General features: G+C 46.8%; 1 protein-coding gene across 1 annotated transcript in view; it reads left to right on the top strand.

Moving 5' to 3' along the window:
* LOC144146363 (phospholipid-transporting ATPase ABCA3-like) overlaps nt 1-25,009 on the top strand; it is a 143,586-nt gene that overhangs the window by 49,744 nt on the left and 68,833 nt on the right. The window contains exons 10-14 of the mRNA XM_077678321.1: nt 24-234; nt 914-1,166; nt 7,910-7,962; nt 9,035-9,488; nt 20,559-20,983. Of these exons, the coding sequence (XP_077534447.1) occupies nt 24-234; nt 914-1,166; nt 7,910-7,962; nt 9,035-9,488; nt 20,559-20,983 (1,396 nt within the window). The remainder of the gene's footprint in view (nt 1-23; nt 235-913; nt 1,167-7,909; nt 7,963-9,034; nt 9,489-20,558; nt 20,984-25,009) is intronic.

Raw genomic sequence — 25,009 nt, 5'->3', positions numbered from 1 at the left:
TTTTGTTACCGTCCCCTGCATAGCTGGTCATCCTTGACGAGCCGACGACTGGGTTGGACGCCGAAACACGACGGAATGTGTGGGACGTAGTCCAGGCCGTGCGGAAAGAACACTCAGTCCTTCTGTCGTCACACGATATGGAGGAGGCGGATGCAATCGGCGACAGTATCATCGTCATGGCACGTGGGAAAGCTGTTTGCAGTGGTTCGATATCCTTTCTAAAAAAGGCTTGTGGTACGTTCAATCGACGGCTACCCGCAGTTTACTCGTTGGCGTGCTCACTTGCGCACGCATACTCACTGGACGAAAAAAGAGAGGCAAGCGTGTTTTTAAGTGCATTAGCGGCCAACGGTTTGTCTAACTACCCTTGGTATCATGACCGCCGTTAAGCCATATTTGATGAGAAACTGGTGCGCTAAATAACAAGATATGCAGGATGTAAATATTTATTGTAAGCCTTCGGAAACCGGTTTGCGTATTTGACAGTATAATTCCTTGATTAGCTTGGGTTGTGACATTTTACCGTATAGTTCTTGCTGACATTCGTTTTACAGAAGAACACAAGCCTTCGTATTCGTACTCAGCACATAATGCCCTTACGTTTCACTGCAGCCTATACTACAAACTATTGCATTGAGAACCTCTTACTCGGGCTGTCCATACTCGTCCACTGAACGTAAAATATTATTGTTAAGGGAGCCCACTTGTCAGGGATACTTCCAACTAAACCAGGGAATACCCAGTCAGGACTTGATGGAATTTTGAGCCGTTGAAAATGCGCATGTTGCAAATTGCCGTAACCTTATATCCATCGCAGTATTTCTGTTGAGGTCATAGTTTCTCGTGATGTTTGGTTTCGTTCACTGGAGCAAAAGATTAACAGGTTTGTGGTGTGCATTGCATATCTTTGCAGGCGTCGGATACAAGATAACTCTGGCGAAGGTTCCTCAAAAGTTTAATGTTAAGGATGTGCTAGCTCTGATTCACAAAACCGTGCCAGGCGCGGAAGTGGATAACGACAAAACGGGAGAAGTCATCATCGCCCTGAATACGCTCAACCACGAAAACTTTCCTGGTATGTTCAAGGCGCTGGAGCACGATTCCGTAGGATTGGGCATTGAGGCGATTGGAGTGACCGCTGCGACGATGAAGGACGTTTACTTGAAGTAAGTCTGTGGCGAAACGTTTAAAACACGAGAAAACATGAAAGTTGGGAGGCGGTAAAAACACAAATAAAAATGAAGGAAGCTCACACCAACGCGTAAGACTTTAATGTAGTGAAGCCGTACGCAACCTTCATAACCATCACGACTGTTCACGATTTCAGCCGATTTGCTTCTTATTCTCTGCCGCAACGACTTTTACTTCATCGTTGTGGCTATATGTGTGAGCTTCCTTGATTATTTTGTAAGTGAGTCATCGGACATCACCTTGGAGGGGCGTACGCTATGACATGCTCTCTCGTTACGAGCAAGTGTTACCATGATTACGGCGAACGCTGTAGTTTTCTTTTTGGCCATTCTTGACCAATTCCCCTACGGGAGTTTGCTTGGCTTGACGAACGTGCGCCGGGGACACTGGGCGATCGTCTCGAGGCACGCACACCTGAGAACTCGGTATTCTGTTGGTTTTTTGTAACTGCGGAGTCGTCACCGTCAAGCACGCGCTCATGTGCGCGTCCTCGGAGTTTTTTTTTTGTATTTTTAACTGCGAAGAGGGAAAACTACGATTTGCTAAACAGCTTCTGAAATCTTTATTTTTTTTCCCTTTTTTTTACAAATGAGGGGGCAGCCGCAAGAAGCCGCTGGTTGAGGCGGCTTGACGAGGCGACTGCCCCGGACACAGGCGCAAGGTTACATACCTTGATAAATATAAGACAACTGAAAAAGCACTCGCGAGATATCGCGTGCGTCACATTGCCTTCCATAAAGTACACATATGATGAAACACAAATCACTCAGAAAAAATAAATCTTGTGACATACATAAGCACTTACTAGTTCAATATACACACCCTTATACAGCACTAAATTTGTTTCTACACAGGTTGATAAAATACTTTGGATATAATCATGATGACATCCAAGATCCGGAATAACATGCGTAAGTCAAATATAAAACGAAATAAAAACCACAACATCCACTGTTACGGTAACAGTGTAAATTCACATACATTAGTATTCTACGACGTATAACACAGGTTATTTTCTAATATGGATTTTTTTATTTGTTTCCTAAACACACTGGGAGCGCAAGAGAAATTAATTATTCCTATAGTTTTATTAATTATGCTGAAGCTCTGAAACAAGAAGGTTTGCCTGCCGTAGTTTGTCCTCGCTTTAGGCGCATGCCTTGTTATGCATCGGAGTGAGTACTGCGTAGCTGATGCAGGGTCTGTTGTCAAGGCCAACTTGTCGTTGTACACAATTTGTAGTAGTTTTAGAGAATAAACCTGATCTGCTCTGAGCATGCTATATTTTGAACAGAGGGTTTCTGTTCTTAAGTTGATTATAGGACCGTTGTAATGCATATAGATTCGGAGAACTTTTTTCTGCAATTTAATTATCCTGGTATAGTTGTGGGCACTTGTTGTGCCCCATACCACTGCACCATAGCATAGTTTAGAATAGAACAAAGCATGGTAAAGTTGTATTTTCAACCAAGTAGGAATAAGGTGCGCAATTTCGTGCATTATTCCAGTGGTTTTAGATAATTCACTACAAAGTTGATTTACATGTGTATTCCATTTTAGATCCTCTTGAAACCATACTAGAAATTCGCTGTAGAAATTCGAGAAGTTCGCACTTGTACCAATATGTAATGCTGATTATAAGCGGAAGTAACTTTATAAGCTTTTTATAATGTAAATTTGTTGCACCTCTCCCGAGGTCTGATTCTTAAGAGGCTTTCTATAGCCTACGAAAATTTTTCCTGAACTGCTTCATCTTAGGACTGTGCCTTTATCAAAAAAGTGTCTACGTTGGTAGTACGGATAAAACCCACTCTGGGAGGGGAGGGGGGGGGGGTTCCAGTAGTCATTAAAATCTGTGGATGATTCCTCTGTCAAAAGAATCAGTAAATACGAAAGTGAAATATTCAGCAAAATTTGCAGCTAAGCCTGATTTGCGGGTCGGCGGCTGTGTTGGTGGGCTTCGCGAGCGACGTCCTGCAAGCGGGCCGGTTCGGCAAACGTGTACTGGCGTCATTTCTGTGACGGATATGGCGTCAGTAAAATCTTGGGGTATCGCGGCATAAAACAATGTAAAACCCGAAAACGAACAAGCCTAAGTTTAACGCACTCCTTAGGACTAAAGGCTGCTTCCCCGCAAGAACACCGTGTGTGCAGGGGTGCAGCCTTTACAAGCCACTCGCTTCGTTGTTCTGGCGTCACTTTCATGACGCATATACGACGTCAGCGAAATTTTCTTGTATCCGGGAATAAAACACTTCCTTTTAAAAACGTTAATACACTTACCCAGAGCTTCTAAATACCTGCCGACAAAGAACGCTACTGCTAAACTGAAAGAGCGAGCTAGTGGTCGTTGTGCAGCGGAAATTAATGAAGGAATAAAGCTTTATAAATGACTTACCAGCCGGAATAGATACCCTCAGTTCGGGAGAACTAAGAATTTATTGAGAAAATCTACCAAGAGGCGTTGGTAGTTAAACGTCCACGGCTGCAGTGTTACGCGGACTCTGGGATCTGTGCTGCATCCTGTGCTGCATTCACTCCTCGTTAAGGGTCACTCGCCAAAAAGTTTTTGCTAGTTGTGGATGGGTGCGTACGTATGACTTATGGAGATCGCGGAGGTTTCTGAGGGCAATGGTTTGGTGGGGCGAATGTTCCTGTGGTGTACTGCGAGTTTAAGGAGCTCGTAATGCGGTGTGACGGGTGAGCTGCTTGACACTTTGTCACCGTGAAGACCGGAATGAACGCACTTTGTAGAAAAAAGCCAGAAGGCAAAGCAAGGACGAAAGAAAGTCACTGGACATATATATCGTGTGGACCTTACAAAATAGTCCCTAAAGGCTAACATGACGCCTAATGCCGCCGGTTCAGTTCATTCTATCTAGAAAGCAACCACTGTCCTCACTCTTCACAGTCAACAGATATCTTCATGTCCAGTACTTCGTTTGTTGCGTGGTCACGATGTGTTTATGGCGACAAAAATACTTTCTATCAGAAGTCGAATATGTTTTAACGCTTCGCGCATATTCGACGAGAAGTCTGGTACCTGCCATTAAGAGTAACTTTGTACTCTTACGGAATAATAAAGTTTTGCTGTGCTTAGTAATGCCGGGGGAAATGTCAACTCACATGTTGAAATTGATTTCCAAACACACTTGCGATCATTACAACGATACAAAACGATTTATTTTGATGCACAGAAAAGCATTAATTTTCGTCTCACAGCTATCCGTCTCGCGAAGCACATTATTCAGGATGTGTAGTTTACCGAGAAAGCCAGGTATGAACTAAATCATGACCTGTACACAGCAGCTGATATTTCATGCGGCAGAACAGTGGCGCTGGTTACTGAGAGCCGGGGCCGATTTTCTGGCCTAGTGCGTGCATTTATATCAACCAAACTTTCCAGCTTGTGGAATACTTTGAGCAGTTTTGAAGTGTAGCAGCATTTGCAAACTTCGTCCCGTACTTTTGCAGAGGTTGTGCTATGAAAGATTTGGATAGGTCCTCTGGGAAAGGAGGCCGCAGTTAATCGTGAGGTAACGAGTGGTATGCGTTGTCAGAAACGCACAAGAATTATTTTACCTCTAAGAACGTTATACGTGCTCCTCGTTTTGGCGTTTACTTTGCACACTTTAAAGGTGTCCTAAAAGGCGTTTTGAGCAGACTAAATGAACAGGTTTAGTAGTTAGGTTGGGTGGTCAAAGTCATCTGCGCCATGTATACCTTTTTAAGTGCAGCAAAAAGCTGACACTATCGTTGCAGAGTTTCTTGTCCCTGGAGGGAAAAGGGCACAGAGGGTACGAAGTTGATGGTACACTAGAGAAAAAAGCTTGAATAGCACTGATTGCAAAATATCAGCAACGGATGGTCGAAGCGTTTCGTCGTGAACCGGAAACCGTTATCTATTTTTCCGGTTCAGTTTCGGTTCAGGTTTAGCGTGTTGAAAAAAATAACGGTTCGGGTTGCGATTCCGTACCGGAAAAAATACCGATTCAGTTCCTGTTTTCTGTTCGGTTCGGTTCCGGTTCGGCACCCTGCTTTATACAGAAGAAACATGGGTTCCTTCCATGCCCTTAAACGAGACAAAAAGTAGGCTCGGGAGGCGGGAGGAGGATGGGGGAATATAGTAGTGCAGCCGGCAAGCAAACCCTCCACATAACGATACTGACAGCACTGAGGACGTAAAAAACGAAGGAACAGCCTTTATCAAGCAAAGAAAGCCTCTATGCTATCAGGACAAAGAGCGAGGGTGGAATAATCGTTTTGTGCACTCATATGCACGGTCGAACAAAAGGCAGGCGCGGCCTCGTAACTCACACTACTCTTCAGAGATTGCTCGTAGTATCAGTTACGGTGTATGTGTCTAGTAGTTGATAACTGCAGGGTCGCGTAAAAGGGTTCTGATAAGTGAGGATGAGCGATCGAATCCACGACGCACACTAAAGAAAAGGGCCCTGCGGCGTACTGTGCAACCCTTGGGATGCTTTTTTGCTAACGTTAAAAGTGTTTAGAATCCATCAGAATAACGGAATGACATACTACTACTGCCCGTGTACGCGCGCGCATTGCGTTATCGCCAACGTAACCAAGCTTGACATTTACTCGAACATGCGCCCAATTAAGCGATAATATAAACCGAGGGTGTTTCGGAACGCATGTACGCGATCACTGTTGCATGTTTTGAGGGGCTTATTAGTAGTTAGATCCCATATTTGAGACTGTCGTACGCACCAACACATGTCATCGCCGCGTTCTCTTCTCCTTAGGTATTGCCGCGGTGTGTGGAACTGTGCAAGTCCCGTCCCTTTCCTTCAGCCAACTTTTGTAGTCATGAGCACAGTGTCGCGTTCATAAGCAGAATGGTAAATAAAAAACAAAATTGGCCACGCGTGTGCTGACTTCGTTGCAAATTTCGTTTCAGTACGATAGCCGTGTGGCGCCCCTACTACGCAAATCAATTCACATTTACCGCGCTCCACTGCTCCGCTATGAGGCCGTTCAGCACGCGCGGTCCACGCGCTAACTACTGGAATCTTTTATGACTATTCGGTCGCGGGTTCGATTCCCGGCCGCGGCGGCCGCTTTTCTGATGGAGGCGAAAAGCAAAAACGCCCGTGTGTACGAGATTTCGGCGCACGTTAAAGATCCCCAGGTGGTCAAAATTAATCCGTAGCCCTCCACTACGGCGCGCCTCATCGCCTGCGTTGCGTCGGCGCGTTAAACCCTGCAATCAATCAATTTTATGACTATTCAACGAACGACTTGGAATGCCGCCAGGAGCTATAGGGGCGTGGGCGACAGCGGGCGCCAGCAATAATTTTTTCTGTTACTACAGTCATTGTAGTACGTCATTTTCTATCGCAAAAATCAAGCGTTCCTGCATTTGTTAACAAAGGAACACTGCAAATATCAGTTATGCATTTGATTTTGCACCTTAAAACTGCGTAATGATTTGTTTTTGTTCGACAATGTGTACAAGTATCAACACTGGCACCCGATCTAGATGCTTAAGAATGGCTTTGGGTATATAAATGTGTTGTTCAAAGTTCCTTTGCACTCTCGCAGGGCGGCTGAATCGAGCGGCAGACAGACATACATACATACGGAGAAGCCGAAATTTCTTCGTCGTAGTTGCCCAAGAAAGACATTCGCCTTTAAAAACGGTGCTACCGAACGTAAAAAGTCAGGCGACTGCATCCCAAAGCCACGCATATTATAGAAGCATCAGACGCGCGCTACCGGAGGTTATTGCAGACGTCACCAAGAAGCGAGGCATCATGGACAATATCCAAGTGGAGCGCTCGAGCAGTGCGATGACAAAGTGAAACGAGGAGGAAACGTGCCGCGGGGGAAATTTCCTAGTTTAAATTTGCAGTAACTGGTCTAATACTCAACCCTTTAACAAAGTTCCTGAACGAGATGATAACTAAAAGATTTATTTGTCGAAAATGTGGGCACCCACGTTTCGGCGAAAGAAATTTTAGGGCCCATTTGGATCATGCACTTAGTCACAAGGAATGATGAGCAGAGGAATTAACATTCAAGGAATTACGTGAAGCCTATCTTGAAGCTTTCCGTAGGCTTTTTTTCTCATTTAAGCTGTCAGTTTATCTTACTGATTGATTCCTGACAACAATCTTCCTCTCTGTTCTGGCAGCACTAGACTTCCTCTTTACCGCAGTGTTTCTTTTTTTTTTTGTCTGAAAAATTACTATAGTCCCAAAAAACAAAGTTTCCGTTAGCGCCGGTGTTTCTTAACCAGTTGAATATTTGAAACGCACAGAAATACTGCAGCGATTGAATGAAATGGACAAAGTTATAGCTGGTGCTTAGCTCTCAAGGTTTCCATGTAGCTGTAAAGTGAGAAATTTTGGATGTGTTGACTGCTCCAAACTTTGCTCCATCCAAAACCAGCAAAGCGAATTTACACACAAGAACACAAGTACGCGTACAATTGCGCGTGTTAAATATAGTGCGACGCAAGTCCTTTCCGATTTGATTTTAAAAAAAAACCTCGGTTCCTTAAAACGTTCACGCCAGCCACATATATTACTCTTTTTTCTTGTCGAAGTAGTCGAGTATGACAAAATAGAATAACAAGAAAAGTGGTGGTAGCGGCTGATTAACAGAACGGACAAGGATGTTCATTTTAAGTACTTGCGAATACATGCAAATCTTCAGAGAATCCAGAAGATTATGATTGTTTTTCGAATTGCAGGATAAACCTGGACTGGACTCCTGGAGGAAAAGAGCGGGAGACAGCAGTTGATGGTTTGTATAAACATGCGTCTTGTGGTTCTTTTCTAATGCGTAGTTGGCAGCTTTTTCATGTGTCGTCCTGAAGCTGCAACTCTACAACACAGGTGTGCGACTCGTCTAAGGAAACACATGCCGATCAACTACCCCGAGATTACAATGCCCCAGATGCATGCCGATCAACCACCATGAGGTTCCAATGCCCCAGATGTAAGGGGTCTGAGCGTTAACGTATATTTGGGTTGCATTGCTCAAAATGTCAGTTTGTCACAGTTGCACGCGTCAGTTTATTAGCTGCCAAGTTTTAAGAAACTCTTAGCCCGAACGGGCAGCCCTGCTCGAGATCGGGGTCACTCGTGCGTAAGGCGAATTATCGAATAATAAATTCTATCGACCCAGAACGTTTACCTGGTCAAGCATTTAAATAAAAGAAGACTACTCACCGTGGTAATAATTTCAGACAAACAAAATCTTCTAATTAGTCATATTCAGCAGAGCGTTACATTGTTTTGGTTATTCGTCGCCATAATATCCGGGGGTGCTTTAATGGCTTGTGTAGCGACAGTTACAATTGCGCGTGTAGTGCATTTGAGAAAAATGATTGGAAACACTGATGCTCACCAAGTGTCTTAGGGTGCTATAGGAGGGCAGGTGAAAAAAGTTCCTCATATAAAGTTTGAAGTTGCTGCATTCGCCTCCTTTGTGTGAAGGAGTTTAATGGAGAAGTACCCTGCAGCATAAAATTCGCGGTGCACTTGCGCATTCACAGGATGATGAGCTGTGGCGTAGCGACCTCTGCGTGGAGCGATTTTTGCAGCAAGTGGTTGGTACGCATGAATTCGGCCACAAAACGTCCTGGAAAACCTCTTACGCACAGTATGAAAAATTTGTATAGCGGGCTACTCTGCCTTGGTGTGGAAAAGGAACTATGTACCAACAGGAAAACAACAAGTTGTGCCTCCCTGAAACACTCCAGAAATGTAAATTACGAGGTCCATTGTGGCTGTGGAGCTGCCGAAGCGAAGTTATGGATCAGCTGCACCTAATAACAATAGCCCTCTTTCTCCTGCCCTTTTCATTCCCGCAGAGAGGGCCATAGAAGAGCTGTGCAAAATGGTCGTGAAGAATCCGACAGCGTGCCGTCGTTTCTGGGCCCTGTTCACGAAGCGGCTTATCTACGTGACCCGCAGTTGGAGCTTCCTTTTCGTTGGCATTCTGATTCCTCTGGCGCTGCAGCTGTACATCGCAACGAGCACAAAAATGCCAACAGCTAACCAATGGAGCGCCGGTGACAAGGTCGTTATAAATGGCACTTTTCCCATCGAGGTGCGACTAGGCTCCCACTTTCCGGACTCGGTCGTCTACCTTCAAGACTCAACAGCCACGAACGCAAGCCAGGGCTTCCGCCTGCTCGTCGAGTCAGAAGGGTGCAGAGTCCGCGTCGTGAAGGATCTCAACAAGGCGCTTGAAGAGATCGCCCTGGAGGACTTCGGCCACTACATGCGGACTCACCCAATGGCCGCCGCCTTCAAAAAGAACGAGTAAGTTTGCCCCTCTGCGCAGCCTGGGCCTGTCTAGTGCATCCCTACAATAAGTGGCGCCATTGAGGTATTCTTTCGCAGCATATGAACGGGGTGCTTCATATAAAAGGGGCGTTTAATTTTAGGCTGCTCTTATAGCCCCCTTCTCAGCGTGCTTGTGTGGTCCTGGGTGGACTTTCTTTATTTTTGCCATTTCACAAGTGTCTATCTTAAGCAAGCCCTGATTGGCTGCGGCAAACGACATGACTGGGACGTAAAACAGGGCGTGAAGTTAGTTTCGCTGCATGACAAGGGCCTGGCGACTAGAACCGCGAAGCGTCTGAAACGGTTGTGAGACAGGCGTTCTTGAGACAGGTGAGACAGGCGTGAGACAGTGAGACAGGCGCTGCGCTTGTCCTCCTATGGTTAGGATTCGAAGGAAGGAACGTAAAGTATGAAGGTAAGCCGTCCACATCTGTGCCAATTCAACGGTGCAGTAAGCCTTTAGCCCCAATAAAATGTTAAGTGAAAATGTAGAGGCAACTCTAAAGGAATGTTAACAGGTAGTATGGCCCTCGTAAGAGCTTGTGGGAGTGAGGGGTGGCAAAAATCAGGACTGCCGGGTGGGGGGTCTCTGCGTCCCCCGGGAAACACTAGAGGGGGCTCGGGCCCCCGAGCACCCCCCATAGTCTCCGCCTATGGTTTTAGCCCTTAAGAGTGCCTAAGTTAGCGTGATTACACAATGCGGATGAGGAAGCAACGCAATCGTTCTCTTTGTTACACAAGGAACTTTCAGGATACATTGAAAGGGCGGCGAAATAATAGCGGCGCAAGTGACTTAAAAAAAAAGAAAAAAAGGCCCCCTCGCTTCGCCAAGAGAAGACGCGCTCATGGTCTAGGTAATAAGGCTCGCAGTGCCTCCACCACTGCCTCCGCCCCATAGACGAAAACTGCATTAAATATCGCAACATTCGAACGCGAATTTATTTTCCTGTTTTTTTTTCAACATTACGAGGTTGGCTTAATTTCTCATTGTACTTGAAATGTTAAGGTTCATACACGCATATAATAGGCTGCGTTGCCCTATCCGACGCCATGACTTTACAAAGATGTGAATGTCCGGGTAATTTAGGCTGCTATCTCACTGCGCGTATAAGGGCTAGCAGTTGGAGTGACGGGGGCGACAACCCCTTGCGCCCAAAAAAGCAACGACAGCAAGCATGAAGGAGCTGAGCGAGAGAGGGAGAGTTGATTATTCCTTGCGGGAACGTTGCAACGCTACTGTTTCACCTCGACAGAGCTCTGTCAGGAATGTCACGAAAACAGTTAGGTAACCACATTTAACTGCCAGTGGTTCAATATCAGCAGCGGCGTCACACAATAGAAGTAGCCTTTAAGATGGTCATCACTTAGGCTGCGCCCATTGCGGAGTTCCTGTCTTATGTGCATCAAAATGCCGACACCACAGAGCCATTCTGGCCGCTCATACGTCGCTGCGAAACGAAAGTTGCGTCACAACGCCATCTTTGGCGCTTTAGGCCTAAGAAATCAACTTTTCGGAGACACGGATGGGTGACTCTGTGCACGTGTCCTATGGACGCTTGCCCATTGCAGGCGCGCCCTAAAAGAAAAATTAGAATCGGTAACGAAATAAGAGATGAAAAAGTGCAGCCGAAAAGAATAGGTTCGGAGTGTTGGACACTAACGAGGATGGCTGGAGTCGATGGCAGGATATGAGGCAAAAGAGGGGAGGCAAAATCGGTGACGGCGAAGGAATTAAAGAAGAGGAAAAGGGAGGAGCAGGAGAGGAGTCTGATATAAATAAATAAAATGGGAGGGTGAAAAAAGTGTCAAGGAAGGTAGCGAAGTCACGGAGAGGATTCGTTTTGAGCAGTTGACTGGGTGAGAAAGAATGAGTGCAAAGTACTAGGCAGGAGCGGGAACGCTCAAGAAAAAGAGTGGGCGGTGGTCGAGAACCGAAGGAGGTATTGGCGGTGAGAGGTTTGAGTGGCGCCCCCTTGGTCCTGACGTCAGCTTGGGAACTCGCACCGCTGTCGTCTGCTACACTCCTCTTGCGAGGTGCCGCCGTGCCTGAGCTATAAATCGACCGCGTTGATGGTGTAGTGCATAAAAAGCGTAATTCCAGCCATTCAGTTACTTTACCAGCTTCTGCCATCTCTGAATAATTTCAAGCTGTATCCCGCACAAGTTTGAAATTAATGAGGAGAGAGAGATGAACTTTCGTTAGAGCATCTTTCAGAAGATCGTATTTAACTCGACCTTTCTAGCTTATTTGAGCTGTTCAGTGGTTAGAGCTCCTCGATAAGTATTCAAAATGCGGATGCTTCCCGTAAAGTATTTTTGAGATGCCCTTATGAAGACTCAACTGTCTGTAATGCTACGCACGAACCTGCCGGACCCTAGCGCGAATCGCACAGCAGAAAATAAAACGGCAGTCTTCTATTTTTTTTTGCTGTTGTTGACATGCACCAGATGAATGCTTTTGTTTCTGTGCCCAACGCTTTGATTTTTCTGATAGGTCACAAACGTCTTTTTAGGAGGTTTCGGGATGTTTGGGAGCGTCAGAACGTTTGTGTGGATATTTTCTTCAGGGTGTATGGCGTACATTCCCTTCACAAATTTTATTTCGTTGTGGCTGTGTGCAAGAAGATGGATACCCGCCGCGTGCGTTCTTTATTCACATGCAAACACAACGAGAACGTTGGTGCTATGCCACCGCGAAACGGCGCACACATCGTTGTCCAGAGTATTCGAAGCCAAGCCGGATTTTGTGCCCCGAATTTCTATCTCACTTTCAGCTCGAACAGCTGTGACATGATTACTGTGTTGTAGGCTTGATATACTCGCTAACGAACACGGTACACAGTCAACGCTCGATCTTACGAAACCCTATCTTACGAATTTCACGATATAACGAATACATTCAAATTTCCCCGCAGGTGCCTATACGGCTGAACGCTTTTATTACTCGAAATAACGAAATCTATCAAACGCCATTCCAGATTTGACGAAGCATTTCGAGAAACAGAAACATTTTAAAAGAAGCAATTTCGAATGTCTTTTGTCAGAACGCCACGAAGATTATTCCGCCATGTCAGCAAAAAACAAGACATCTGGTGTCGTTTTTACGCAGCTCTAGGAGATAAATCCATCAGTCTCGTGGCTGCAGACGAATGCATCTCGGACAGCACGCTTGCCGCAATCTTGAAGGGAGAAACGAAAGCTTGATGTGGGCGAGTTGGTACATTATGCTAAAAAATTTCTCGGCGCTAAAACATGAACAAAGAAGACACACAAATACGATGACGTGCATTCACAAAGTGGAGGCTAGTTTCCACGACCAGATTTCGAAGCTAAGCCATCCCGGTTCGCTTCATTTCTGATTTCGAGCGTGTGTAAAGCTCTTCTCGAGAAGATGAGGCGAAAAGGCAGCCCTTAAGCTTAACAACAAGAAAGGATAAATAAGAAAAAGGTGCACGTCCAACCGTATCTACACAAAGTGTCCCATAATATAACGAAAGTGGCGCAAAGGTACGGTGCAAATATCGTTTTCAGTGCCCCGGAAAAGCTATCAAAAGTATTCCCTTTGATGAGTACGAATCAAAAGAAGAAAAGACCAGAACCCTGTGCGAAAAAAACCCGCTGTTCGCTACGCAGACTACCGCACAGGTGTAGTTTACGAAATTCCCGTGAGCTACAAAAAAGTGCGCATAGGGCACACTGGAAGGTGTTTCAATGAGAGGGCGAGGGAGCACAACTTGACAGTTGCAAATAATACTGATGATCACCTTCCTGAGCATTGCAAGAGATGCAAATGTAGCCCTTTGCTAGATGTAGCCCCCTGCTTTTCTGATGGAGGCGAAAAGCAAAAACGCCCGTGTGTACGAGATTTCGGCGCACTTTAAAGATCCCCAGGTGGTCAAAAGTAATCCGGAGCCCTCCACTACGGCGCGCCTCATCGCCTGCGTTGCGTCGGCGCGTTAAACCCTACAATCAAATCAAATCAGATGTAGCCCCCTGCTAGAAATGTAGCCCCCTGCTAGAAGTTTTTGAGGAGTGCTAGGGGAAAGCTTTAGCGCGAAATTCTTGAAGCTCATTTTATCAGGCAGGCCGGGGATAACTCTGTTAATACTCCGTACGTTAAGCTGTCAGATAAAGAAGTAGCCTTTTTAGAAACGTGATGCACTTTGACGTCACAATGCTTTTAGTATTTCAGTTTTTTGTTTATATAAACAGTGTCTCGATTGATTCTGGGGTTTAACGCGCCGACGCAACGCAGGCGATGAGGCGCGCCGTAGTGGAGGGCTCCGGATTAATTTTGACCACCTGGGGATCTTTATCGTGCGCCGAAATCTCGTACACACGGGCGTTTTTGCTTTTCGCCTCCATCAGAAAAGCGGCCGCCGCGGCCGGGAATCGAACCCGCGACCTCGTGCTCAGCAGCGCAACGCCTTAGCCACTGAGCCACCGCGGCGGGTAAACAGTGTCTCTCCCCAATAAAATCTAGTTGGAAGTTCGGCACTGCGTTGTCTGTTACCTGTTCCTTCTTCGTCCCTGTCATAGCTCCAAGTAATGTTTTAGCATTGAATGGAGAAGGCGCCATAATCCATGTCACTCCTACTGGAGTGGCGTCGAAGAACAAGAACCCCAAGACCACCCCGCACAATGAGTTGGAGGAAGTTCTGTTTACGTGGTCCAAGGATGTCAGAGCGTCCCGCTCAGTGGGGAAGTGGTACAGTCAGAATCGTCGTGTTTCGTGTGCCTGCTCGGGTGCGACGACGTAACAGCAAATGCCGGATGGCTTATTATTTTCCCCTCGGGCTGCTACGCGTTGCTAAATTGTTGGCAGACGAGCACGCGGGCACCGCAATTACAATTTCGGGGTAGTTGCTGGGGTGCGACTCCCTTTAGACATAGAATTTATGAAATCAACTGCTTGTAAAATGACGGTCCCGATTTTATACGAAGTTCTCGATTTAACGAAGGAACTCGCGATTAAAGGTGACTTCGTTAGATCGGATTTTGACTGCATAGTACACGTTCCGCTTTTCAGTATAACAAAAATTAAAACCGATGTATGCGTCCAAGCAGATCTTTACGGCTCAAACCCCTTGTAGCTGAATATCAAATACTGGTCTACCCGGAATGACGTTACATAAGTTGAAGAAAATTAATCTGACTTTCTTGAGTGAAGCTTTACTATATCGCATATCTAAATATTGGGAAGGCATAGCGGTGGGAAATGTACCGTAAATATCCCTCCAGGTCTGAACATAGTGTTATACCTGTGCTACACGAGCGTTTAAAATCACATTTGACTCGAATGTCCTTCGAAATTTCAAATGCCATTCGAACTGGTAGGAGTTCCGCCGATCTACATGGCAATTCTCAGGCAGTTGAAAGTTTCCGCGTTTCCCCGCCATGTTTTGGTGTCGCCACTGATGCCCGGTTTCGTTCTTGGCAAAATTTTAATTTCAGAGTTAAAATGGGCAGGAATACAATTATTGGTGATAAAATTGATAACAATCTGCATGCGCGCTTCTAAACAAGCACAAGGCAGCCAGTTTTTTTTTCTTTTTACGCACCACTGGTGTTGAGAGTACCAAGTTACCTTGTAGTCGTCGAGCGAGTGGCAGAAAACAAAAAGAATTGAAAAGTTATGGAGATCATGCTCTCTAAACACCTAGTTTTATTCGTAAATGATTGTTTTTGCTATTGCCGCATGCAGAAACTGCGACCGAGGGTACGACGTTTCGCGTTTCAAAGGCCTTTGAGATTCTCGAAGGTAAGTTTGTCGTGCTCCTTTGAGTCAAATGCCATTTCAACCAAATGCCTTTGAAAAACGTCGTGTAGCAGCACAAAGGTGTCATTTGAGTAAAATGGCATTCGACTCGAAGGCCTTCGAAACGCTCGTGTAGCACGGTTATTACTGTGTTTTTACCGTATACGAGATAAGCATGCGTGTGTGTTTGCGTTTGCCTGCGCGAGCGTGCGCGCGTGACTGCGCGCGTTTGTTTGTGTGCGTGCCTGTGTGTGCGTGCTGCTCGCGGGTGTCTGCTGTCTGTGCGTGCGCGTTACTAGTATCGTTGAAGAAAGTGGTTATCGCCGACCAAAGGCTTACTTAAAAAGGCTAAAAAGACGTTTCGGCTTCCATACGGAAGCCTTGTTCACTGCGGGGAACGGCGCGAAGCTCGAAGCTTTTAAGAAGTGCGTCGAAGTAATCGCTCCAGGCATCTTGCATAGGCGGGAAATTGCCTGCATTGTGTTTCAGTGTTTTTTTCCGTAGTTTGACTTAACAGGGACTCAAGATATCGGCGTGACAGCCATTTCCTTCCTCTGGCGATAATTGACTCTTCGTCGCAGACAATTTTGTGCGTCGTGGCTTCCACGTGTTCCGCAAGCGCATTCGACGCAATCTTCTTGTTTTTCACGTCATTCTTGTGTTCACGCAATCTTCTTTCGAAGTTGCCGCTCTCGCCAATGTAGCAGTATTCGCAGTCGGCGAAGGGAATTTTGTACACCACCCCAGGAAACTTCTCTTTCTTGATTCCATCCTTGACAGCCACCAGCTCGTGCCTCAGCTTGCGCGTGGGGACGTCAGCGACGTGCACATCGTACGAGCGCAGAACCCTAGCGAAAGACTCGCCCACACCCGGCACGTAAGGGATCGCCGCTCGGCTTCGGCAAGGCGAACCAGCGGGTTCTGATGGGCGTGATGACTGTCGTAGCACGGAGTGCACAAAATGCTTGGGGCAGCAGCAATTGCCGAGTTCTCTGCGCACTTGGCGTAGATCAGCAGCCTGGTCTTCTGGCCGTGAGTAGAGGTGCTTGGCGCGTTAAGTGAGGGAAGCCACGACAGAGTGCTTATGAAAGGCTGGATGAACAGAATTAAAATGGAGGCAACGTCCAGTGTGGGTTTCTTTTCGGTAAACCTTGAACGAAAGGCGATCGCCACGACGTTAAACCAACACGTCCAGGAAGGGAAGGCGGCCTGCAGCCTCTTCCTCAACAGTGAATTGAATGGATTCCTCCATGCCGTTCATGTGTTTCGTAAAGGCTGTTAGCGAGTCCCTTTTGATGATGCAGAAACAATCGTCAATGTAGCGCAGAAAGACCCTGGGTCGTGGTTCGAATGAATTTAATGCGCGCGTTTTCAATGCTTCCATGGCAAGGTTGGCGGTTGTCACTGAGATAGATGCGCCCATGGCTGTGCCATGAACCTGCTTGTAGATCGCCCCCCGGAAAAGAAAATAAGTGTTCTCGAGGCAGAACTATAACAGCTTCAGGAGATCTGGTTCTTCGATGGGGGTTCTTTCACCCAAACCATCGTCATGTTGCAGGGCCGTCCGACAAACCTCCACCGCCAAATCCATGGGTATGCGGTAAACAGTGACTTCACATCAAAGGACACCATTATCTCGTCGTCATCCACCGTCACGTCGCGCACCTTTTCAATAAAATCTGAGGAGTTGCGTATGAAGGTAGTACCTTTTCCAACGAGTGGTGCAAAAACTTTGTGCAAATAGCCCGACCAGCGGTATAAGCGTGAACGTGTGAAGTCAACTATAGGGTCGCATCGGCACGTTCAGCTTGTGTATCTTCGGGAGGCCGTATAAAGTAGGTGTTGAGCCGTTGTGGCAGAGGAGCTTGAAGTACAGCGACTTGTGTTGGGAGGGAACCAACCGGAAAACGTCAGCCAAGAGCGTTTGCAAGCCCCGTTCCACTTTGAGGGTAGGGTCCCGTTTTAGCTTCACGTACGTGCTGTCGTCCTGCAGGAGATCAGACATTTTTCCAACGTAGTCGTCGCTATTCAAGATGACGGTGGCGCTTCCTTTGTCAGCGGAAAGTATTACGATGTCCATGTTACTGCGCAGGCTCTTGATCGGAGCCTTTTAACTAAGCCTTTTTAACTAAGCCTTTGGTCGGCGATAACCATTTCCTTCAACTATGTTTCTTTCACCCGACCAGACGAGTTTTCGTAAAACCTTAGATTTCATTTTTTACTAGTATCGTGCTCAATTGCTAACGTTTGACCACAGAACAGGGAGGATTTTAGAGAAGCAAAGGTCTAGCTTTGCCTGTACTGCCAGAAAAAGCGTAGTGGCGGCGTCGTGAACTACCGAGTACGCCCGCTTGGTGGCGCGGTAAACAAGGCTTTGTAAACATGGCGGATGCTTTTTGCACAGGCCGCTTGAGCTCCTTAATAACATGGCTGCCATCGCACGGCGGCCGCCGGCTCGCTGCTCCTGTTGGTTCCTGGCTGGCACGCTGGCCGCGTGTTTACTTGCGCCGCGCTAGTGAAGTGATGTTACGCCAGGTGACCAGATGGCCTCGACTGGCACAGACCACAGTGAGCAGCAAGTGAGAAGAAATCGTTTATTGACATCCGCAAGTTTACAGAGGCCAGGACATCATTTCATTTCGATCGCTGCAATTGTACGTCGCTTTCGTGCCTTTTTTGTTTTCCATAACAACTCGTTCACTTGCGCTAAGATTTCGAACGAAGGGCACACAACCAGCACTCAGTCGACGATCAAAGGCGGCGGCATACAGCGAGCGTCATAACTTCGCACGTGCGATGTGCCCACCTTCGAACCGCATCCATCACATTGGAGAGCAGCGACGTTGTCATACACTACCTTTTCGCAGCGGCTGCAAGTAGGACGTGACGACGTGCGCTTGGGGCCGGGATTGATCGCAATGTCTCCAGCGAGCAAGAGGCACAACGTGACTGTCGGGCGGCCAGGAAGGGGTGCGCACATGTGGCGGCATACCTTGGGGCGATGCTTCAGCGAGGTGGTGGTAACCAACTCCGTGCACAGCGCGCGAGACAGACTTGTAGTGGCGAGCACGCTCGGACGGGCGCATCCGTCGTGAGGAGCAACATGTAGGTTTGGCGAGGTCTGGACCGAGGCGAGTACGTAAAACGAAGAGTGATGCCAATAGCAAGAGGAGTCGCAGCCTGGCTATAGGCCTAGATGCGCCATCACAAGTCGATGCGGCGGTACAGCGGCCCCGCTAACGCGCGCTCCAACAGGCTCACGCGGGTCGCTGAGCTTTCTCGGTGGCCCGTATCACACTTCCGGCATCTTCACAGCGCAGAAATACAAAAAAAAAACTACATTTGACAAGACCACAGAGAATAAGTTAACCGTATTCCAGCTTGGCTTGGCTCGGCTTTGTGGTTGCGAATTCGCGGCTTTGTGGTTGCGAATTCAGAAGCGAGGTGGTGCACCAATCGGCTGTTCGTAAAAAGTTGCGTACATTTTGCTCAACAGATGTTTGATGCGGAACTTGTTAATAATCTTTTTAAACAGCACATTGTAAGCGAACTTTGTTGGCTCTCTGAGTCACGGAATGAATGGTTTGTATTCTCTACCAAAAGTAACCTCTCGGTTGCGCCGTCTGGTGGACTTGATGATCGAAAACTGCGCTGTAGGGTAGTCACGTAGGGCGTCGATTTTTACGCCGCCTATAGGGAAACCAGGAAACGTCCAAGCTTGAGAGGCCTGGTTTTACTCAATAAACCTCCGTACTGGTTGGAAGCCTGGCATGAAACCTGCAGGCGCTTATACGCACATAAGGTTATTTGAAACTCAACCTAGGTTTTTAGCGTCCCGTAGTGCATTTCGGCATATTCTCATGCCTTTATAACGTAAAGTGGTGCGATACAACACTTTCTAGCTTTCGGCAAGATTACAAAGACTCGTTTGCCAGCCCCTTACATACGATTACTGCCTGGAATCGTAATGCCTTAGGTCTCCCAAACCCGGCAACCCCTTACGGCCTGGAATTTGTTTTCGTCTTGCATTTTCGGTGTTGTTGGTTATTAGCAGCTCACTCTTCCCTTTGTTCGAAAGATGCTTGACACCGAAGCTGACACGTAGCTCCGACTTTTCGCGTTCCGTACCGGATCGGCTTCCGAAGGAATGGGGCGACGCCGGCAGTGTTTCTTTCGGTGCGGTATCAAAACCTGTGCTTTAAGACACGGCTGGAGCCAGTATAGGAGCTTTTAAGTCTGTTGTTGTGATAAACAAGTTACGCACGAGCAAATTCTTGTGTGGACCAGCATCATGAGTCAAACGAGCGCAAAAGAACAGCAGGGAGAGCGAGCTCGAGGGAAGCAGACGACAAGCGCGAGAATCTCTAAGCAGACGTCATGGAGACGCGCTTCGCAGCGCCGCCCGCGGTCGAGCTCACAGCCAATAAGGTAACTGGGGAAAGAGAGGTGTCGGAAATTAGAAATGAAAGAGGCAGCTAGTGTAGGGAAGGGAAGGATAACGAGAACGGAATAGGGAAAGAGGAATATGGGAAAATTGGAAGATTAGTGGAGCACAAAGGCAAGGGTGAACACTTCAGTAGAAAGAGTTATTTAGTGGATGGCAGGGGCTTATTGTGGGAAAGATTGGTGTGAGGGTAGTAAAAAACGAGAGAACCACAGCTACGTGCTAGGTGGACAAGTATTGGAGCAGACCGAGAAGCGAGGAGGAGAGTATCAGAAAGGCGGAAATGAAGAGTGTGGAAAGGTTGGACCGATTGAGCGGTAGTTGCGGCAAGAACAAAAAGTACAAGGACAGGAGAAATTTCGGTTAGTGGAAAAACCGAGAGGAAGAAGATGGTGAGGGGTAGAAAGTTAAAGAGGAGGAGGCTTTAAGTGTAAGGGGACTCTGAAAACTTACCTGTTGGCGTTACTCGCAGCGGATAGTAGGCACGTTGCCAGTTGTTCGCGTTTTGGAGCTGAATCTTACCACATAATGTAGTTGTGCTTAAACAAATGGCGTTTGGGGACGTGAGATGGGCAGTAAATATCTTCACGCATTACTTGTAACCTGCGGGACCTACAGCTTTTAAGACAACTCAAGGACACTGCAATCAAAACCAAAACGCCATTTAAATCTGTACTTCTAATGTTACTTCGCCTTACAACGAAATGCTAATTTGGTGAACTGAGGGTCATTAATTGTGCAGGCGTGGTGCCTGAAAGCAAAGTAGTAGGCACCGAGGTGCTAGCCATATTCATTTTACACATATTTTCCGCGACAACTTTTCCTTTGGCACAACGCTTCGCAGGGCACGGGGGCTGGCAAACCCGACGAGTATGATGGCTCTACCCATCACGTTCAACATGCTGCACACGGCTCTGCTGCGACAGTTGACTGGAAAGCCGGCAGTGCGCATCACTGCCACGCTGACGTATTTGAAGATCGAGAACTTTATCGTACAGATGTTCGAATATGTGTTTTCCTTTCTTAAAGTGATGATTTACTGGTCCCTCATGCCGGCCTTGAGTTACTCGCTGGCCTTTTCTGCGTTCGCCACGTTCCCCGTCGCCGAGCGTCTCGGGCGTGCCCGTGAGGTTCAGCTCATGACCGGCGTGTCGGGCTGGTTGTTCGTGTTGGCGCACCTTGTCTTCGACTACCTCTGCTACATGCTCATCATGGTGCCGTGGTGCCTTATTCATTACTGCTTCAACAAGTACTCTCAAACCATGGCTGGTAAGTTTTAGTGTACGACTCATTCTAGCAAACGTATACGTAGGTCAGTATTACAGCATGCTGTGGTATATATTCACCTTGAGAGTTTACCAGCGATGGCGCCTTTCCTCGACGGAAGCCGTGCGATGATCTGCGAATTCTCCTCATCGAGGTCGTTCACGGTGGTAAATATACTGTACGGAGTGAAAGTCTGGATTCCACGCAAGCAGCATGCAAAGGGCAATGAATCGCCACCACATGAACGTAGGCCTCGGTACACCTGTTCAACTGTATTTATTGACCGTAAACTTGCTGGTTTTCTCACCGAAGCGTAAATGCGGGTAATCATTAACCATCGAATTGTTCTGGGTGAGAAATACGGGCTTTTGCGGCGAACTTTACTCTGCCAGTGTTTCTCCCGGTTGTCCGGTCGCCCACGCGGCGAAGGAAGTTAGAATTGGGAGGTTGACGTCGTTTGCCGCAGTTATTCCACGCGAGATTTGAGACATCATTTATAGGCCAATCAAAGAAACTACAGAGATTTCTGAGCATTGGAAAATTCACCAGGCCAGAATTGTTACGGCTCAGTGCAATAGTTATATAGTGAACTGGAATACTCTGTAGCAGTACTCTCGGGTACGGTCTCGAACGTATCAGCTTAGTTACACTGCCACAAAGAAGTGCTCTCGGCACGTGATCAGAAACCTGACAGGCCGCCGTATCAACTTCGAGCTGCACAGGCCTTTCATAAGGCTTGTGGCGCCAGCAAGAAGTGTTGCTTCGGAAAAACTTGAACGCTTACTGCAGACAAACCATAAAAGTTGCGCTTATGGGTTTGTGATATTGCTAATTAGAGTTCTCCATCTTTGAAAGCTAGCACTAAAGGGACTTAGGAATGCGATAGTAGGAAGCTGGACCAGTGGTCGGCAACGGCTAGAACAAAAAATTAGCAGTGGTTTAGCTCGGCTATGTCAGGGTATACTTAGCGTGAGCTAAGGTTCAGCTGGTTATTCTTAGGTTTTATGGTTATCTATGATTAGCTGATTATGCTTACTGCTGATAAAACTATTTCCAATCCAATCCAATTCAATTCAATCCAGTCCACTCTAGTCCAGTACCGTCCAGTCCAATCCAGTCCACTCCAGTCCGGTCCAGTGCAGAACAGTCCCGTCACTGCTCCTCGCGCATGCGCAGGACGGCTCTCCAGGATGCAGGCGAAACGGCTATCAAGCGGCTCCTGCGGAGCGTCAGACTTAGCTACTGCGCAACGGAGGCGCACTGCTAGGCACGCGCTGGCGCCAGTGCGTCTGCCGCGGCTATGACGTCACTCCTCTGGAATGCGCAGACCGGCGAATATGCAGACCTACTTCGCTACACACCCGTACTCCAATTGGATTGGATTGCAATCCAATACAATCCAATTTATTTCAAGCCGATCCAGTCCAATCCAATCCAATCCAATCCAAGCCAATCAAATCCAATCTAATCCAATCCGATCCGATCCAAACCAATCCAATGCTCCTCGCGCTTGCGCAGACCGCCCCTTCACGGCCCACGCGAAACTGCTCAACCTCGGAAAACCTCACCCAATCGAAAGACAACCGCCGCAACCTTGCCTTTGGTGTGTTCTACATATCCTGTTAGATAGCTGAGCATTCCCAAGGTCTCAGAAGAGTTTAAGCTTGAGCTTTTTGGTACATAACTTCGGAAGAAAGCGGCAGCGAGACAGCGAGGACGGAACGAGAAGACATGCACTTGTGCTTTGTGTTTGTCTTCTTCTCGTTCTGCCGCGTCTGTGGCGCTTTCACGTCCTACCGAAATCCGCATGGTCCTTCCGGCGTAAACTCGTCGCCGTGGACTCTTGATTCTCAGTGAGCCGTTGCTCTTCATGCTTTGATCGTAGTCTGACCGGACCACGACAGAAGAAGGCAGTGTTTTGCTTTGTTTTGTTGTGGCGATGGTCGACCTGCGTCTTAGTTGCATTATACGGATGCCGATATGCGGCTCTTTCATTTCGTCCTCTGAAAGAACTTGGAGGATGTTGCCGGCGAATTGAAGGAAGAAGGTAAATTGAAGGGAGGAAACTAAAGAAGGGACGAAGATAAACTGAAGTGGTTTCTTCGTATGTCAAAATATCAACGAAGAACAGGCTGTGCTAAAAGGGGGAAGGTTTAGGCTGGTTGGTGATACATCAACTGCACTTAAAGCGCTTAAGAATAAACTAGCAAGAAATCGAGAGAAAATAAGAAGAGGGCCAACGTCCAAGAATACATATTTCGGAAAACCCTTCAATTTACATTCGTAAACACTCTTAACTTCAGTACAACACACAGGAACTCCCTTAAGAACCCTCTAAAACAACTACTCTGATAAGGACACAGGATGTGCTAGTATTAGGATTAAATAAACTAAGTTAACTATTTTCATTTATCGCCAGTGTCTTTGGATTTAGACAATATCTAAGTACGCCTGAGCATGAGAGCCAAGACTAGGGACCTTAAATTCAGTGAAAGTGAATGCGTGTTTGCTTCTGGAGTAACTTTTATCGGTTTTATGGCGAACACTTTGAAAGGGTGTGAAGGTTATTTCTATTTTTATGGTCAATCTGTGGCGACAACATGTGTTATTCTATAGCTCAAGACAATTCAGAGGGTTGGAGATCATGACATCTTGTCAGCTTTGTTCATGTTATGATGAAATATCAGTTACAGCATTGTAACATTGCCGGCATTTTAATAACTATCTTGCGTACAGTATCATTGCCAACGAACAGCTCCAGCTACGTAATGAACTACCATTACATTCCCCACACTAACAAACATTAATTTTGCTTAATCTGAAGTTTATTGTACCTTCAACCACCTGATAACGTGTCATGGCTGCTTACAACTTGGTAGGTCTTCTAGAGAGAGCACATGGCAATATTACATGGCCAGGTCACGATGATAAAATTCATCGGGCACTAACAATCCCCAGAACGTATTTCTTGGCTTAATTGCTATGGTATACGCACCGCTACACTCTTTGCGGTGACGATAGGAAGCACTATTGAATGCCATTGTATCAAAGCATGGGCGCCCATATCAAATGAATGACGGCGCGGCAGTTAAGAAACAAACCAGAACTCCATTCCTTTTTGAGTTCAGGCCAGTACCATGAATTGTATAAACTTATTCCACATATTAAATCGCACAATATTGTTCGGGGTGGCAATCGGGGACGTCGCAAAATATTGTATTGTCGAGTTGAGACTTTTATTTATAGAGTGAGGGGCTTATTTATTTAGCAAGCAATCTAAATCTCAGGGCAGTCCAATAGCGACTCATTCTCTGCTCAGAACCCCCGATGCAAAACGTCCTTTTCCGCTCTCGCTCGAACAAGAAACTGACCGCACCACCACTGTTATCACAACAGTCTGGGCTCTTTGAATGGCTTTTCAACCATCGTCGAATAACTAAAACGTGGCAGTATTTACTCTCCCAAACTCCTTTAGAAGTCGGCAGGCCGGAAAAAGCATACCCAGCAACGGTTAACCATTCAGCGATAGCCAGATTGAATTCTAAGGAGGTTTTGACTACGAACATAACGACATCTATTCTCTCAGCTTCTGGTCCCATATTTGCCAGAAAATGCTACGTAGTATCATAGGGGATATTTAACAAAGAGTAGCAATTCGTAGCGCGTAGCCTAAGCTTCTCTTTCATTGGCGGCAGCACCGGTAATGCTGGAATTTGGTACACAAACGTTTTGGTGTTTCCGTACGTGAGGCGAACTTTCTGAAAAATGTGGGACGTTTTGTGCGAAAGAAGTTCCGCTTATCTTGTTATGGCAGAATCTAAGAGAATCAGTTTAGACAAGGATGTATTACCAGATTGGTAACAGAAGCGGCGCACGCGTTCTTCGATGAGTGCTGTGGAGAACTACCAGCATTGGTTCATTTGGAGAAGGAACGGTAACTTCGCCAATAAGACACTCTGTGTCAGTGCACAGTGTCCATGACAACGATATACTGCAGGCAATGATGGGGCCCACAGGGCATTACCTGAA

This window comes from Haemaphysalis longicornis, unplaced genomic scaffold (assembly GCF_048455015.1).
Source record: "Haemaphysalis longicornis isolate Haplotype H1 unplaced genomic scaffold, Haemaphysalis longicornis Haplotype H1 scaffold_7, whole genome shotgun sequence".
NCBI lineage: Eukaryota > Metazoa > Arthropoda > Arachnida > Ixodida > Ixodidae > Haemaphysalis > Haemaphysalis longicornis.
This window is presented reverse-complemented; position numbering and strand designations above follow the sequence as displayed.